The sequence below is a fragment of the Hydra viridissima genome, unplaced genomic scaffold (genome assembly GCF_058129835.1).
Source record: "Hydra viridissima isolate aposymbiotic clone 2 unplaced genomic scaffold, HvirCarnegie_v1 scaffold_2, whole genome shotgun sequence".
Taxonomy (NCBI): domain Eukaryota; kingdom Metazoa; phylum Cnidaria; class Hydrozoa; order Anthoathecata; family Hydridae; genus Hydra; species Hydra viridissima.
In genome coordinates, this window is record NW_028324301.1 from 12678278 (window position 1) to 12695240 (window position 16963).

General features: G+C 32.3%; 1 protein-coding gene, 1 long non-coding RNA gene and 1 pseudogene across 18 annotated transcripts; 1 reads left to right on the forward strand and 2 right to left on the reverse strand.

The window, feature by feature from the left end:
• Positions 1-545: 545 nt before the first annotated feature.
• On the reverse strand, positions 546-2462 carry LOC149891990 (uncharacterized). The gene has a single exon (XM_090078047.1). It carries the CDS (start codon positions 2460-2462, stop codon positions 546-548), a length of 1917 nt encoding a protein of 638 aa, XP_089934173.1.
• A 2216-nt stretch (positions 2463-4678) lies between these two features.
• On the forward strand, positions 4679-5676 carry LOC145188627 (uncharacterized; annotated as a pseudogene).
• A 1602-nt stretch (positions 5677-7278) lies between these two features.
• LOC149891991 (uncharacterized) lies at positions 7279-10346 on the reverse strand. 17 transcript variants are annotated; one of them, XR_016450138.1, is made up of 9 exons: positions 9890-10335; positions 9584-9688; positions 9295-9330; positions 9059-9096; positions 8934-8969; positions 8467-8566; positions 8145-8334; positions 7888-8027; positions 7279-7588 (listed from the first exon to the last, which is right to left on the reverse strand). It is a non-coding gene; the product is annotated as an uncharacterized LOC149891991 (long non-coding RNA). The 17 variants fall into 17 exon arrangements; XR_016450128.1 differs by having other exon boundaries at positions 8467-8969; positions 9890-10346; XR_016450136.1 differs by having other exon boundaries at positions 7809-8027; positions 8145-8566; positions 8953-8969.
• Between the last annotated feature and the right edge of the window lie 6617 nt (positions 10347-16963).

Consider the following 16963-nt stretch of genomic DNA (forward strand, 5'->3'; position numbering starts at 1 on the left):
CCATCTGCTAATCGATGAAACAATATGGCACCAATACCAACTTCTGAAGCGTCTGTTTCCATTCCTAACGGTTTCGAAGGATCGAAGTGAGTAAGAACTGAATCAGATGATAACAACTGTTTCACAGCTTCAAAAGCTGACTGTTGTTCCGATGTCCACTGCCATGGCACATCTTTCTTAATTAGACGATAGAGCGGGTCTAATGTCATAGACAAATTTGGAGGAAGAAATTTGCCGTAAAACTGTACTTCACCAAGAAAAGATCGCAGCGTATTAACATCCTTAGGAACTGGCATAGCCAAAACAGCATCAACTTTGTTACCTTTAGCAATACCTTCCGAAGATATTATATGACCAAGATATTCGATCAAAGGACTAGCGAAAATACATTTTTCTATACGACAGCGTAGTCCGTTTTTGCTTAGTCGTTGTAGAAGACCACGCAAGTTGGAAATGTGATCGGCTGCGTTGTTGCCACTGACGAGAATATCATCGAGATAGACAGCTACACCAGGTAGATCACTTGTTAATTTATCCATTGTCTCTTAAAAGTACCCCGGTGCTGAAGTGATTCCAAATGGAAGACGTAGCTGAAGAAGTACACCAGTATGTGTACTAAGAGCCAGTCGTCTCTGAGAAATTGGACCCAAACGAATTTGATTATAAGCGTCAGCCAGGTCAATTTTTGTGTATCCATAACCGCCACGCAGTTTACGCAACAGGTCTTCTGGCAACTGCATTGGGTAGCGATGAGGTTCTAGCTGAGTATTAATGGAGACTGAATAGTCGCCACAAATTCGAATCTTTCGTTTTGTTTGTCCCGGAAGCGCGGTCTTTTGAATAGGAACCACAGGTGTACCTTCGTCGTTGAATTGAGTACGTTTCCAAACACCATGCTTGATACCAGCTTCGTAAGCGTCAACCAGATCTTCTTGAATAGCGAAAGGTACAGGTCTTGGACGGCAGAAGATAGGCTTGTAGTCAGGCTTGAATTTTATTTCAAGTTCAAAGTCTTTCAAACAACCCAATTCTGGTTTAAACAGGTCTGGAAACTCAGAACATAGAATTCTGCACCTTTGTTGGAGATCTGTGTCAGGTTTGAGATGCTCAAAGACCTTAGCAACAGTACTCTTGGATGATTTCTTAATCTTTTCATCAACTGAAAGATCAAGTAGTCGAATACCCGATCGGCCAATAAGATTTAGTCCAAGAACAGAAGTTACGTGGAACCAGATCTTGCAACAGGTTGTTGGAGCTTTAACTGATAATTCAACTTTCCCTAGTATCGGAAGTTGATGCTTGTTTGCTGACTCGAATTGTAAATCCGACGATTGAAGATGTGGTTTACCCAAACTTTGCCATAAAGTATGGGTGATGAAATTGGCGGGAGCTCCAGTATCGAGTTCGAATCTTATCGAATGCCCATTGATTTGGAGATTTTGTGTAATTTCATCATCAACATTGATTTGGTTGACTTGGCGAAGTGCTTTAGTCTGTCCATAAATGAATATAGGCTTGACCGTCTTTCGGGATTCAGCTTTTTTCTTGAAACAAACAGCTTCAATGTGACCATTTTTACCACAAAAATTACATTCGGCGTCCTTGAAACGGCAATTTTTGCGTTCATGGGTCGATTTGCCACAACTTCTACAAGCGGTTGACTCAGTCTGAGATTTGTTTTGTCGAGGAGCTGAGGATTTGGATTCCGATTTATGTTGCCCCAACTTATTGATTGGGAGAGACATCGGAGACTTTGAGGGATCAACGGCAGTTTCCTTGGCTACCTTGGCGGCCTCCTCGGTTTCGGTTGCTATTTCTACCGCCTTGGCGAAAGTTAGATCTTCATTTTTGCACTTGAAAAGAGCTTTGAGCACTGCTTCATTTTTAATAGAGCAGATAAAATGTGTTCGAAGAGCTTCATCCAGTGGATTTGTGATGATAGCAAAGTCGCATGTTGCAGCCAATTGTCGAATTTGAGCAACCAGTTGTGGAATAGATTCACCTTGATTTCGACCAATGCTTGACCAAAATTTGAATCTTTCACGAACAAGAAATTTGGTTGGATTGTATTGTTCTTTCATGAATTGAGCAATTTGATCATACGAAAGATGGTTGACTGTCAAAGGAGTCTCTTGTTGGCTTGCAAGATTGCACAACTGTTTGTAGATGACTGGAGTTTGACAACTGAGAAAATAAGCAGCTTTGTTATTTCTTGTTATACCCCGAGCTTTAGCGAATGTTTCGAATCTTTCCTGATAGTCGACCCATAATTCAGCTGTTGAATCAAAAGCAGCAAAATCTTGAGTGACCTTTGATTCATTGGCTTCAAGCAGTTTGACAATGGCGTCTTGTTGCTCTTTGATTTGTCGCTGTTGTTCGGCTAGTTGTCGTTGACTAGCTTCTTGCAGCTTCTGCATTTCTGCCAATATCGCTACCAGAGTAGCACCGTGTTTTTCTTCCATGAGTAGTTTTTAGAAAATAGATCCCATCTTCGTCGCCAAAAATCTGTTATGTTTCTTAACAGATCCAAAGAAAAGTTCGATTTCAATAAAGCTTTTATTTTTGATTCAGTAATACCAATACAATACAATAATATCACAAACTTAATATTTATAGTAAAATAGAAAGTTGCTAGAAAGATACAGAGCATTCTGGAACGTTATTATATATCTAGAGGGTTCTATGGAAGATTCTCGAATGTTCTGTTGTATCTAGAAAGTTCTAGAATGGACCGTAACATATGTTTTACATGAAGTAAACTTTTAATAGCAAGTGAAACTGTTGTTGTTGATTGTAGAATGAAGACTTTGATTGATACAAGTGTTAAAAGAAGTGACAGGTTTTATGAATACCTGAAAGATCTGAAGTCTGTGACGATTCATGTGGTGTGCCCTTAAAAGTATACTCGGAAGAGTACTATTGTTGCATTTAAAAGACAGCAAGATATAGATCAAGTCAGCACATCTGAAAATAGTCCACCTCGTACCAGAGCGCGCGTAAGTGAATCACTTTTTTGTTTAAAAAAATGTTGCTTATTTTGCGGCTATGAAGCAAACGAGGAGGCCGAGAAGAAAAAAGCGAAGAAAGTTCGGCGTAAAATTCATAATGTTGCGACTCTTGAATTTAAAGAATCAATTCTGAAGGTAGCATGGAGTCGTTCTGACGAGGAAGCAAAAAAGGTTACTGCACGCATTGAATATGAATTTGATTTAGTTGCTGCTGAGGCTAAATATCATAATACCTGTTATAATTCTTTCTTGAGACCAACCAATGGGTGTAAAATCGGTTGTCCTCAAGATGAATCTACAAATGTTGCGATGGAAGAAATATTTAAATACATTGAAAATAGCGATGACTGCCAGTTTTCATTAGAAGAACTAAAAAATATTTGCAAAAATCCACATTTAGATAACAGAACAATTAAGACACGATTAAAGTTGAAGTTCGGTAATAAAATTATTATCACTGAAAAACCGGGAAAATTAACGTTTATCTGTTTTTTTGACAATCGTAGCGATATTCTTGACCAAGCTTGGTATGAGAAGAGAAACCAAAATAAAGAAGAAGAACGATTTCGAATTTCAAAAACTGCGGCAGCAATCATTCGAGAGGACATTCAATCATTGGTATTTGATAATACCAATTATCCCTCGCCTAGTCAAATGTTTGAAGATATTAACAGCGATATTCCAGAGTCATTGACTTATTTTTTAGAGCAAGTTATTTTGAAAAATAAACGATCTAAATTAGAACATTTAAAATTAGTTTGTACAAGTATCAGCCACAGCATTATGTCTGTTGTTAGGCCTAGGTCTTTTAAATCAAAATTGCATTTGGGTCTCTCAGTATTTTTCCATCGATGGTTTGGTTCAAAACTTCTTATACAAATTTTTTCGTCTTTTGGTCTATGCGCATCCTACAATGACACTTTGATGTATAAGACAGCAGCAGTTCTTCACCATCCGCCTTTTATCTTACCACCACAAACTGGCACATTTATTCAATACGTTGCGGACAATGCTGATATAAACGTAAATAGTTTAGATGGTAATAACTCGCTTCACATAATGGGTATAATTCAAATTGTTACTCCGAAAGGTTCAGTTTCACAAGAGGATCATATAACACGAATAAAGGAAATTCCTTCTGCAAAAGATATTGCAGCAAAAGCTCATGTGCCAATTCAAATCTATCAAAATGATGGTGTAGTCGGTTATAGTAAAATAAGTGTGCAAAATTTAGCTTTTGAGAGTGAAGCACCCATATCTTTAATCCAAAAAGTTGAAGCAATATGGTTCGATGGTAAATGCAAGAATTTATCGTTACCCGGTTGGAATGGTTATATCGAACGTTTAACAAGTAGTATTCAGAATTTTTCTAAGTCTAAAATTTTATTCTTCCCGTTTATTCACCAACCAGCAAGTAACTACAGTACTATATACACGACATTACTTTGTGCTTTAGATGACGCGAAACATTAAGGCCACGAAGTATGCGTTATTACTTTCGATCAACTTCTGTATGCAAAAGCTCGAGAAATTGTCTGCAGCACCTGATGGATTTGATTTATCAAAGATCATAATAAGACTTGGAGGATTTCATTTACTAATGTAATTTTTTTGATCAATTGGTTATATTATACAAGGAAGTGGCATACAAGAGGCACTTTCTTTAATTTATGCACCTAAGTCGTTGGAAAAAAAGCTCAATGGTCATGCTTACGCTAGAGCTGTTAGAGCCCATACATTACTTCAGCTCACTTTAGCTATTATAATTTCAAAAGATCTTGCTATTGATGAAGAGATGGTAGCAAATCTTGATATTACCATTACGAACGTTATAAATAACAACGTTTCATATAGTGATATTGAAAGTGGCAATGATAATGAATTGTGCAATGCATTACTTTATAAGTTCAATGAAAAACTAAAAGAATTTGAAAAACGAGAACCTACATCAAAACTATGGATTATCTCAATATAGTGTCGATTGCAAAAGAGTTTATCAGAGCTGAACGCATGGGAGATTGGCAAGGTTATTTGAGCAACATTAAAGAAATGCTTCCTTATTTCCACGCATCGGGACATTTTCCTTATGCTAAGTCTGCGCACTTTTATCTACAGGATATGCTACAATTAGAGAAGTTAATGAACCAAAGTGTTTATCAACGGTTTATCGAAGGATTTTTCACTGTTAGACGTTCTGGTAAACTCAATTGTGGTACTTCAACGGATATGGTGATTGAGCAATCATTGATGAAATCAATGAAGACATATGGAGGTATTTCTCAAGGAAGAAGTACAAAAGAGAGTGTTATAAGTAAATGGGTTTACGGCATGCATGAGTAGCACCATAAAAGTTCATGATGAGAAAGTACCTGTAGATCCAGTATTACTATTTCAACGTATGAGTATTAGTATGACATTTGAGGATGAAATAGAAAAATATTTTGAGTATGAATTAGCCCCCTATCCTTTATCAATGTTTGATGAAACTGGAATGCGTAAAATACAGAAATCAGCTATTTACAATTGCTTTAAATCAATGGAAATTGAAATAGACAACACAAATGCTAGTTTCATCATTGATGGAGGGTATTTATTACACCGCGTTGTGTGGGATCGAGAAGCAACCTTTAACGTTACTTTTGATAAATACATTTCAGTACGTACGTAGACATTTTAGTCATCGAGTGTCTATAGTAGTATTTGATGGTTATACTGATTATAAGAAAAACATTAAAAATGCAGAACAGCGTCGTTGAACCACAAAAGTATCTTCTTCACCTGATGTCATTTTTGATCAATTTATGACAGTTCCAACAAACCAACAACAATTCCTTTCCAATACTCATAACAAGTCTCGCTTCATTTTTATGTTATGCGAAAGATTTACAGTTGCAAATATCATATTGAAGCAAGCGGATAATGACGCTGATGTGCTTATAATTGAAACAGCCATAGAACAATCCAATGCAACAAATAATTCTATTGTTGTCGGTGAAGATGTTGACTTATTAGTATTACTGACTGCACGAACTCCAATTCATAAGATTATTTACTTTTTCAAACCCGGGAAAGCTCATCAACCAACAGAAATATATTCATCAAAAAGTTTATCTGCTTATCCAAAATGTCAAAATCATATCTTATTTTTACATGCAAATACTGGCTGCGATACTACATCAGCATTTTTCCGAAAGGGTAAAACAACCGCATTTAAATTATTTGAAAAACGTGATTTAACTAATTGCGCCGAAGTGTTTCAGAAGATAGACTCTTCACCACAAGATATTGTTTCAAACGGGATTTGTTTTCTTCTTGCTCTATATGGAGCTTCAAATAAAATTAATTGCTTAGACAAGTATAGATACCTAACTTTTGTAAAAAACACCCGGAACAATAAAACAGTGCAGTTATCTTGTCTTCCTCCAACATCTGCTTCTTCAAGGCAACACTTGTATCGAGTATATTATCAAGTTCAAGTATGGCTAGGCAATCAACTGGACCCATCTGACTGGGATTGGAATTAGATAATACATTAGAGCCGATTGACACTTTACTTCCACCAGCTCCGGAAAGACTTCTCAACACCATCTTCTGCAATTGCAAAAAGGGTTGTAGTGCAAAATGTAGCTGTAAAAAAGTCGGGTTATTATGTTCATCGGTGTGTACTAATTGCCGAGGCCAGTCTTGCTCCAATGTTGAATCAAATTCAATAAATGATAATTTTGTATATATCAATGAGGAGACAATTGATGTATCTTTTTCACATATCCAGCTTGAAAAAGAAGATGACTACGAAGAAGAAAGCGAAGAAAATGCTGATATATAATATATCACAATAATACGAATATATAATACATAATATGCATTTAATAATAAATAATAATAGTATGCAAATATTATGTATATATTAATTATATGTATATTAATTTCGTAATATTTATATTATATTATATGAATATTAATTTCGTTATTTCACAAGAATAGCAATGTCTTTTCTAGCAATGTATTTTATATAAAATCGCATTATACACTCTAAATTTAAAAGTGTTAAATTACACTAAAACGATGTGCAGCATGAAATACACCAAAACGGTGTTAATTTGCACCGTTTTGGTGTATTTCATGCTGCACACCGTTTTAGTGTTAATTTACACCGTTTTGGTGTATGTTTACACCGTTTCAGTGTAATTTACACCGTTTTGGTATTTCATGCTGCACACATTTTAAGGGTAAAGCGTGGTTGTTTTTTTAAACTAGTAATATTCAATAGTTTAACACAGTTTGTTTAATAATATTTATATAAATCATCATTACATATCTTTATTTGTAAAAGTGATTTCTAAGTCTTTTGCTTTTTTTGTCGAGGATCTTTGTTTTCACTGTCGTCTTCGTTTTTACTGTAGTCATTATTTCCTTCATAGTTGTCGTCTTTACTCTCTTCCTCAATCGAAACTTTAAGTGTCTTTTTCTTACAGCGCTGCAGACGACCACCAGAGCGATCCTGGCGTTATTAAAAAATCGCGCTACTTTCAGTTCTACCTTTTTAGACGTGGTGCCAGGGAAAATGTGAACAGTTGAAACTATAAACATTTAAATAAATACTTATAAAAAAAAGAGAAAAAATATGTAAACAAATAGTCATTTAAATCTATAATTATATAACCAACTACTATAGTTATGCCTAAATATATGGATTCACATGTATTAGAGATTCACATGTATTAGAGATTGTATTGTTTGATATAGCCGCATTGACAATATAAATTATATCTGCATATAAAAAGATGTTAATAGTTTTACTTTATTTTACTGTTGACTCACAGTCAAACAGATTCATATTTGTATAATTGTTCACAGTAGATTACACTGATTTTCTTACGCTGATTTTTCAGGCTATCAAAAACTTCAGCTTCCCATGTGTTCCAGGCTTATTGATCTTTTTCTGTAAGTCATGCGCCAGCAATTTGTTTGAAATTGTTCATAGACAGTCAACCCTCCTTCACTCTTCATCAATGCTAACTAAAAAAGATCAGTTAACAACTTAAATATATTACACCATCATTCACACTATGTTCCCTTGTCAAGAGCAACACATCATGGCTATTCTTACATAATCAGAAATTGATAAAAACTTACCATATTATTTGGGTGCTTTTCAATCTCAGAATATTGCTGCAGAGAAGTAAAGATAGGAAATTATGTATGACAGACATTCTGATCAACAAGATCACTAGCAACACATGCCTCCAATCTTCCCTGTCTTTGCTCAAGATTGGTCAACTTATATTCAGTTCACGAAGAATGAACATATTCATAAGAAACTGTCCTGTTATGATAACCACAATAAACAATATACTACATATTTATACTTAAAATATTATACTACTGCCATTCATTTCATATGCCAAAACATTTTATAGAATAATTTCTTACCCCTAGTAATACAAAACATTCAAACCTTGTGCACTAAATGGTTCAACTTTAAGTCAGCTGCAAACCCCAAGCATACTACCATGTATACGCAGTAAACTTGAATCAGAGGAATCTTGGAGACTTAACTAAAGTCACAACAAATATTATTTTCAATAGTTTACATAACTTTAACAATTTGTAATTACCCTTTGAAAAATAAAGTCTAAAGAAGTTTTGTACCATTATAAAACTATTACTTAACTGACATAATTTATTTCTAATTTAATTTAATAAAATGGATATGTACACCAATACATATTTTACATGTATTCCTTGGGCCATATGTACTCCTACATGTGGACCTTGAGATTCATATCAAATCTCATTATTATTTATATCCTAGGGTTTTAGAGCATGGTGGCCTTATATACCAGGATATAAATAGTATTACTATAAATGCAGTAAAGATTAAGAGAAAATCTATACATGAACAATAAACAGTTTACAGCATACAATTGACTGTATATCTGACCGTGGAATGCTTGAAACCTATAAGAAATCATTAAAAAATTAAAAAACAGAATCAAACTTTTGTGTACCTAAAATATATAACTAGATCCCAATTTTCAAAAACTTACAATTGGCTGGGCAATACAGGTAGTTGAAAACTGAAAACCTTTAAAAAAAAAAAAAGCGTAGCAACAAAACACTTTCACCCAGCAAGCACACAGCGTTGAAACAATGTTGAAATAAAGTTGATCAATGTCGATCAACGTTATTTCAACGTTGTTTCAACTTTGTGTGCTTGCTGGGCATATAAGAACAAATAAATCATCTCATCACAATAAACAGCAGAAAAGTAACTTTTACTTACATCAGATAAATTAAGAGATGTACTTATGCAATCAGGCTAGAATTAAATAAAAATCATATTATTAAATGATATTTACTTTAACAATGAAATTTAGCAACTGATAACATACATTTATGCATGATTAAAATTACATTAATTACTCTTAGTAAAAAAACTGACAGCAATCTTTTTTGTAGCATGTGTTTGGTAAGTATTAGTCTCAAAAATTAATAAATTAGATTAAACAAAGAAAATCCTAATTTATATTCATTGCTTTTGTGCTCCATTTATATATATAATCCAGTCGCACCATCAAAAATAGTAGGCACACTTCTATCAAAGTTATCTTCACCAATTTTAATATTCTCCTCCTCTACAACAGGCTCACCATGCGTCATATAATTGGAAGATTCTCCTAAAATAAATATATTTGACCAAAAATATTTTAAAAAAAAGTTACAAAAGTTTAGATAAAAAAAGGCAGTCAGATATTTGTCTGACAGTCTATAAATAGGATGAGATAAAAGCAACAATGTACTATAATTACTTTATAACATTACTTTGATATTTTTAAAATATCAAGATTATTAGCTACCTATTTATATTCCTGTATTACCTTTTCATATTGAGACAAAAATATCAAGTTGATTACGACGTTTTCTTCTTTCAGTTCTTGAAGCCATTTTTAAATTATGCAACAAATATTTTGTTGCTATTATAGGATTATAACTTTATTATATTAAATAACTCATTAAAAATAGTTTAAATAAAAATTGATCATCATGATTAATGTCTATCAATACTTAGAAGCTATATGAATGGACAAAAATCTTTGAAGCAAATCTATTTTCTAACCATGTAGCTTTCTCGTAGCGAACACAACGGTTCAATTCTACATTTCCTCTTATACTAAAAAACTCTTCTCTACTTAAGTTTTGCATACAACTTATACTTATAAAAATCCGTAAAAATATCTTAATTACTATCATAAAAAAAGCCACTCAAAATATATTTAAAATTTTTTAAGGAACAACGTCAATATACGCTTTACGGAGTTTTTTTCTGAATGGTTCAAAATTGTTCTGTTAAATCGTTTTTTTCCGAGTTTTAAAATTCCAGAAAATTAGAGCCGATTTCGGGCTAGCCCTAATTTAGCCCTAAGCCACCCCTTATTAGGATCTGCCCTAAACACACCCTACTTTAAAAAAATCATCAAAATATACTAATTTTGTGCTGAAAAGAAATGTAAGCTAATATTTTTTAGTTTTGATAAAAAATTGTTTGAGAAAATTCGCCCTTAGAATACCCTGAACCACGAAGGGACCCTTAAGGGGCCCTTAAGTCATTTTAAAGCGGGAAAAGATTGCTGGAAAACGTTTTATAATATCAGCAACTTTAGGGTAGCTAATAGAAATCCAGTCTTTGCGTTAACGAAAGGTATATTGCATACGCTTTTTAAGAAAATCAACATCTTGCTCGCATTTCCTCATTTCAGCTTGCATGGCTAGCTCATGAAGTTGATAGCTAAAATCATCTTCTATCATCTATCCATCATTATGAGCATTCTGTGTGACAGTTGTAACAGAAGAATTTATTTTACGCCTACACACATAAATATGTATATCAATAAATAAATACATATATATATATATATATATATATATATATATATATATATATATATATATATATATATATATATATATATATATATATATATATATATATATATATATATATATATATATATATATATATATATATATATTTATATATATATGTATGTATGTATTTATACTATAACTTTATATTATATATGTATGTATTTATACTATAACTGTATATATTATACTATAACTTTTAAAAAAACAAAATTTACCTTTTTCAAGAAACTGTGAAAGTGTAGTTCCAGGTTTAACAACTATACCTTTAGGAATATCGGATGTAAATGATGCATATACAGGAAAAACAGGCAGTTTTAATTAACTTTTTTTTATTTACTAATACACAATAACAACGTGATAATAACCTTTCTAACTTTGAATTTAAATAAATTTCTTTTTCACGTAATATAAACTTTTTAATATAAATATCCACTTTTTTGCTTTTTTTTTTATAATTAGCAAAATCTAAATGCAAATCGATTTTTATACAAAATTAGCAAAGCAATTATCTAATAATGGTTAGACAAATATTAATACATATTTGCTCACTGATTAAAAAAATTATGCTATTTTTTCGGCATATTTTTAGAATTATTTTTTTTTTTACATCCTTAACTATTAAAAAATCTTTTTAGATTTCCTAAATGTCCCTTCAGTTAGAGCATCCCGCCATCGGAATTTGCGTAAATGCGTAAATTCCGATGTGAGAAATAGTTTATAAAGGTGACTCCTATGTGATGCGATGGTGAGGAATTGTATCACATCGGAGGTGCGATGTAGTCCGAGGCCGATGGGGAGAATTTCACGCACTCTCCGATATATTTCGAGATTTACGCATTATCGTACGATATTTTCGCGTAATTTCACAATAAATCGTATTTAAAGTGTAAACTTGTAATATTGTAGTATTTCCGATGTATTCATCTATAATTACGAAGTTTTCGCAAAATTACAGTAAAATTTTGAAAGCAACCATAAACCATCGGAAAATATCGGAAAATAAAAAGATTAAATCACATAGGAGTCACCTTTATAAACTATTTCTCACATCGGAATTTACGCATTTACGCAATTTCCGATGGCGGAATGCTCTACCTTCAATTACTTCCATTCAACAGGAGACCACCGACTCAATTGTTTTTACATCAGCCGCTGATGTAAAAAATTGGCAAAAATACCGCTGATGTCAAAAATTGGCAAAAATACCAATGATGTCAAAAATTGGCAAAAACACTGATGGCAAAAATTGGCAAAAATACCGCAAAATTAGCAAAAATACCGTGACGTACTTTACCTATAGGTAAAGTACGTCACGGTAATTTTGCTTATTCTCCCCCCTCTTCCCTCTCTTGTCACAATCGTTCGGCGACGCTGAGTCAGTGAGAGATGCATTTTTTAATAACTAAAATTTACGTTTTTAAATTTCAATTATTTGTGTTTTCTGCTTATTATCAACTATTACTATTATACACTTTTAAAAAGTAAAGTATAAGTTTTTCTTATATAATTTATTATTTTTTATCAAATCTTTTTTCAATCAAAGTATCATACAAAATAAAACTACCAATAAAATGCATAAAAGGCGACGGGCAGCGTCATAAATACAGTTGAAACGATTTTTTATTGTAAATTAAAAATTCTCCTTGCTTACAGCTTCCTATTCCCAGGGGCGCCTTAAGGGTCGGCAGCGACTGGGGCAAACTTAGTTGCGGCGCTCCATTTCTCAAGTAATAGTCAGGTATAAAAGCTTCAAAAAAAATTTGAAGCGGCACCTTAAGGAACGACCCTGTCTGCCCATAGTATTAAGATAAAACTTGAAAAGGCGTAAATAATAAAATCACCGAACATTTATAAACAAAACAAACTAAACAAAATAAATCAGCATTTTTGAAAACGAAAGAGCCTAAACGCGATATTTCTCTCTTTAAATACGCTGAGGCGATCACATATTTCGGCACCACCACCCCACCCCCATTTCCCCACCTTCAAAAGTATGTCACATATTTCAAATTTTACACAGTTTAAAACGGTGTAGAGAGTTAAAAAAGGTGTTATTTTACACCGTTTTAACAAAAATAAACCTCCAGAGTGCATAATTACACTAAAACGTTGTAAAATTACACCTTTTACTTAAATCATTTTCAATAAACACCGTTTGATGTTATATTAACACCAAAACGGTGTAGTTTTACACCTTTTAATTAAACTTTATAAAGTTTTTCTACTTTAACACCGTTTTACACCTTTTAATAAAACGGTGTAAAACTGAGATAATTATTTTGAAAAACGGTGTAAAACAGCTTTACGCCGTTTTACACCGTGCTAATAAAACGGTGTAAAAATAGAAAAATGTTACATTATTTAAATTTTACACCTTCTTGAAACGGTGTAGTTAATAAAGAAGGTGTTAATTTACACCGTTTTAATAAAAATACACTTTTAGAGTGTATAATTACACCAAAACGGTGTAAATTTACAACTTTAGCTTAAATTATTTTCAATAAACATCGTTTGAGGCTATATTAACACCAAAACGGTGTAATTTTACACTTTTTAATTTAGAGTGTACTTAACATTTTTTCGCTATATATTTTCTCGCAATATATTCTTGCAATATCTTCTCGCAATATATTTTCGCAAGCATTGCAATATCTCAGGAATAACGATTCTTATAAAAATTTATAAAGACAATTTTATTAAATACTTTCATGATGTAATACTTTTGTTTGATCTTTATTATGATAAAACTTATCATTAATTGGAAAAAAAGAAAAAACTATTTTTTTTAACCTTTAACCTTTAATAACTTTTTTTGCAGATATGGGATCGGTGGGGACTTTTAATATTTTATTTGTAATAATATCCTAAAGGTATGGACCAATTTTCAGCTTTATGCGAATTATTATAAATTGAAATGTTTATTTTGACCGGATTATTAACGTTATTGTTGGATTTAAAAAAAAAATCAGTAAAAAATATAACTATAAAGCGAATATAAAGTATTGTTTATAAATTTACATTTATAATATTTGATCATTAAACTGACGTTACTAATTATTTGGTTAATTTAAAGTTGAGTTTTTTTACAAAATAAAACCTTTTTTCTTTCAATTCAAAGTTAATCATGCCTCCTCGCGGCAAAGTAACATTCTGCCAAAAGGCCAACGATTTGGAAAGCAGGAGCCAATGACAACCGTCTCAAAAAAAGAAAGTGCTGGCAAGGTTCTGACTTCCATCTCCAATAACTTCCGCCTACCAAGAGGCAGCCCCTGCCAGAAATTTCTTTTGAAGGTAAAATGGTTTTGGAGGTCACCACCAGTCGGGAGGCAGAAGCCACTGGTGGTTGCCCTCAGAAGATATTTTTGAAGTAATATGATTTGTAGGCCGCCAATAGTGGCCACCGTCAGAAGAAATGAAAGGAAAAGACGAAATTTTCATTAATAAAAATTATTTTAATGATAATAATTTTACTTAACTTTATAATTTTTTTCAATTAAAAACATTTGTTTTTTAAGAAAATTATGATTTTGTCTGAGTGATTTTTTTTTAAACCTATTGAATAAGTTAGAAATTTCGTAATTCAAAATTAATTTATCCCAGCCAGCATTTCAACGTTGATTTAACGTTGATTCAACGTTGATTTACGGACGTTGATTTAAGCGTTATTTGGAAATAAAATATCGACGTTGAAATATCAACGTTGATTCAACGTTAAAAAATCAACGTTGAACTGACATTACGTTTTATGAACTTTCGAAAGATAATAGTTTAAAACATTTACTAAAATGTATTTGTTTTTAAAAATTTACAAGTGGGGGTAATTTCTTTCTCTTTTTCACCACTTCGCTTTCGTTTGACTCAACGTCACCCTCTACTTCACAGTCATCGTCATCTTGATTTTCTTTATCACCTTCTTCAAGAACTTCTTCATCTTCTACTTTGTGGTTGCAGGATTTCCGTTTACCTCCATTTAAACGATAAGGAGCATATTTCAATCAGAAGGCTATAAACGTCCGAGTTTCTTTGTCTGTAGCTTTTGTATCACAGCGCTTAATCGATTCTAGAAAATAAATGCAAAATTATTCAAATTTGGTGAAGTGAATAAAAATGCAGAGAAAAGAGGAAAGAAAATCTTCCAGTAACATTATTTTATACAAATACATGAAGTTTTCAATTTTTAGTCGTTTAAACAGATTTATTTTATTTTTTGATGAACTTGTGCATAAAAAGTTTGACATCTAATTTTTGTGGAATCAACTAAATTTATTCATTTTCAACAGGCAGCCAATAAAAAGTAGTATACAAAAAAGTTTTTAATAAAACAATATAGATCTGCATCTTACCTAATTTTTAACATTTAAATCTAAATAATATCCTACCAATTACAGCTTTATAAATATTCAACCCTTTCATAGGTAATTTCACAGTTACTTTTCCTTTCAAATCAACCAAATTAAACTTTGAAATCTGTTTGTCATCAGCCCTAAAATTAGAGAATTGGTATATAACGTTGGCAACACAAGATTAAACATGTCATTTAAAATCTTTCTAAAAATAAAAAATCGTTGGAACTATTTTTCTTTACAAAACTATTAAGTATTACACACACACACACACACACACACACACACACACACACACACACACACACACACACACACACACACACACACACACACACACACACACACACACACACACACACACACACACACACACACACACACACACACATACACACACACATACACACACACTCTTTGGCTTTGTTTGAAAACTAATTAATTTTCTTGTTTAAATTAACTTTAAATTAATATTCATATCTTGTAATGTTTTTATCGCTATTATTTGAGCTAAAGTTACACCATTCTGATTCTTACCAGCTCATTTTCTTAAACATATTGTCATGATCCAAATGGACAATTTTGAACCTCCTAAAGATGAATTTGGCTCCTGCAGCTCATCTTTTTCGCACTTTGTAAAAATTATTGCGCAACTTAGAACAGGGGAAAACGATTAATGTGCATTTTGACAATCCAAAAAATCATTTAAGTGTTAAATGATTTTTTTGAATTGTCTAACTGCTTCTCTATGCCTTGGGTTTCGGAAAAACTTAAAAAAAAAATGTAAAATTTTAGTTATTTTTACGACATTAATTTTTGTTTAAATTAGAACTGACTTTTTAAAAAAATATATTACTTACTTTCGGTTCCGGTTTCGGTTCCTGTTCCGGTTTGGATTTATTTTCGGTTCCGTTTCCGGTTAGGAATATTTAGAATCTATTACCGGTTTGGTTCCGGTTCCGGCAAAATATATGTTACGGTCGATCACTACGCAAAATACATTTTTACATGAAGAGTAAAAGTCTTATAAAAGCAATGAAAATTTAATATGAGAACTTTATTGGGGAGTAAAAAAAAAAGTGGAAGCAAAAATCGCATTCCAGATAAAAAATCTTATTGGCATTCAAACTTAAAAGTAAGCTTTTGTTCTTGAAAAGCGAACAAAATTCAGTAAAGTTCGGAAATGTTTCTTATCTCAAAAACCTGTTTTTCTTCTCAAAAACTTGTTTCTCATCTCAAAAGTTTGCTTTCGAAACATAAAGAATTTTGGAAAGAACATGAGTTTGAAATAACAATTGTATTGAGGTCGAACAGGGAAGAAAATGCTGTTTTCGCTTGACATAAAAAAGTTAAATTTAGCTTTGATATTAAAGATACACTAGAAGATTTCATAAAATCGATTCTGATGAAAAATTTGCTTATAACAGGCTCTTTTGATGTGACATGGAATTGTGAGAAAGCAAAAGAATTTATTCTCAACGTTGCTGATCTAATTTCACGAAATTATCGCAGGTACATAGAAAATGTAGATTCATCATTATTGTTTCATTCAGTGCCTCGTCTCAATACGAATGTATTGACACTTTCTAAAAAGTATTTGGTATACAGAAGATGGAAAAACGTTCTTGTGGTTCATATTCATTCTGAAAAGCTTGTTGTATTAGGTATTCATAAAATATCAAG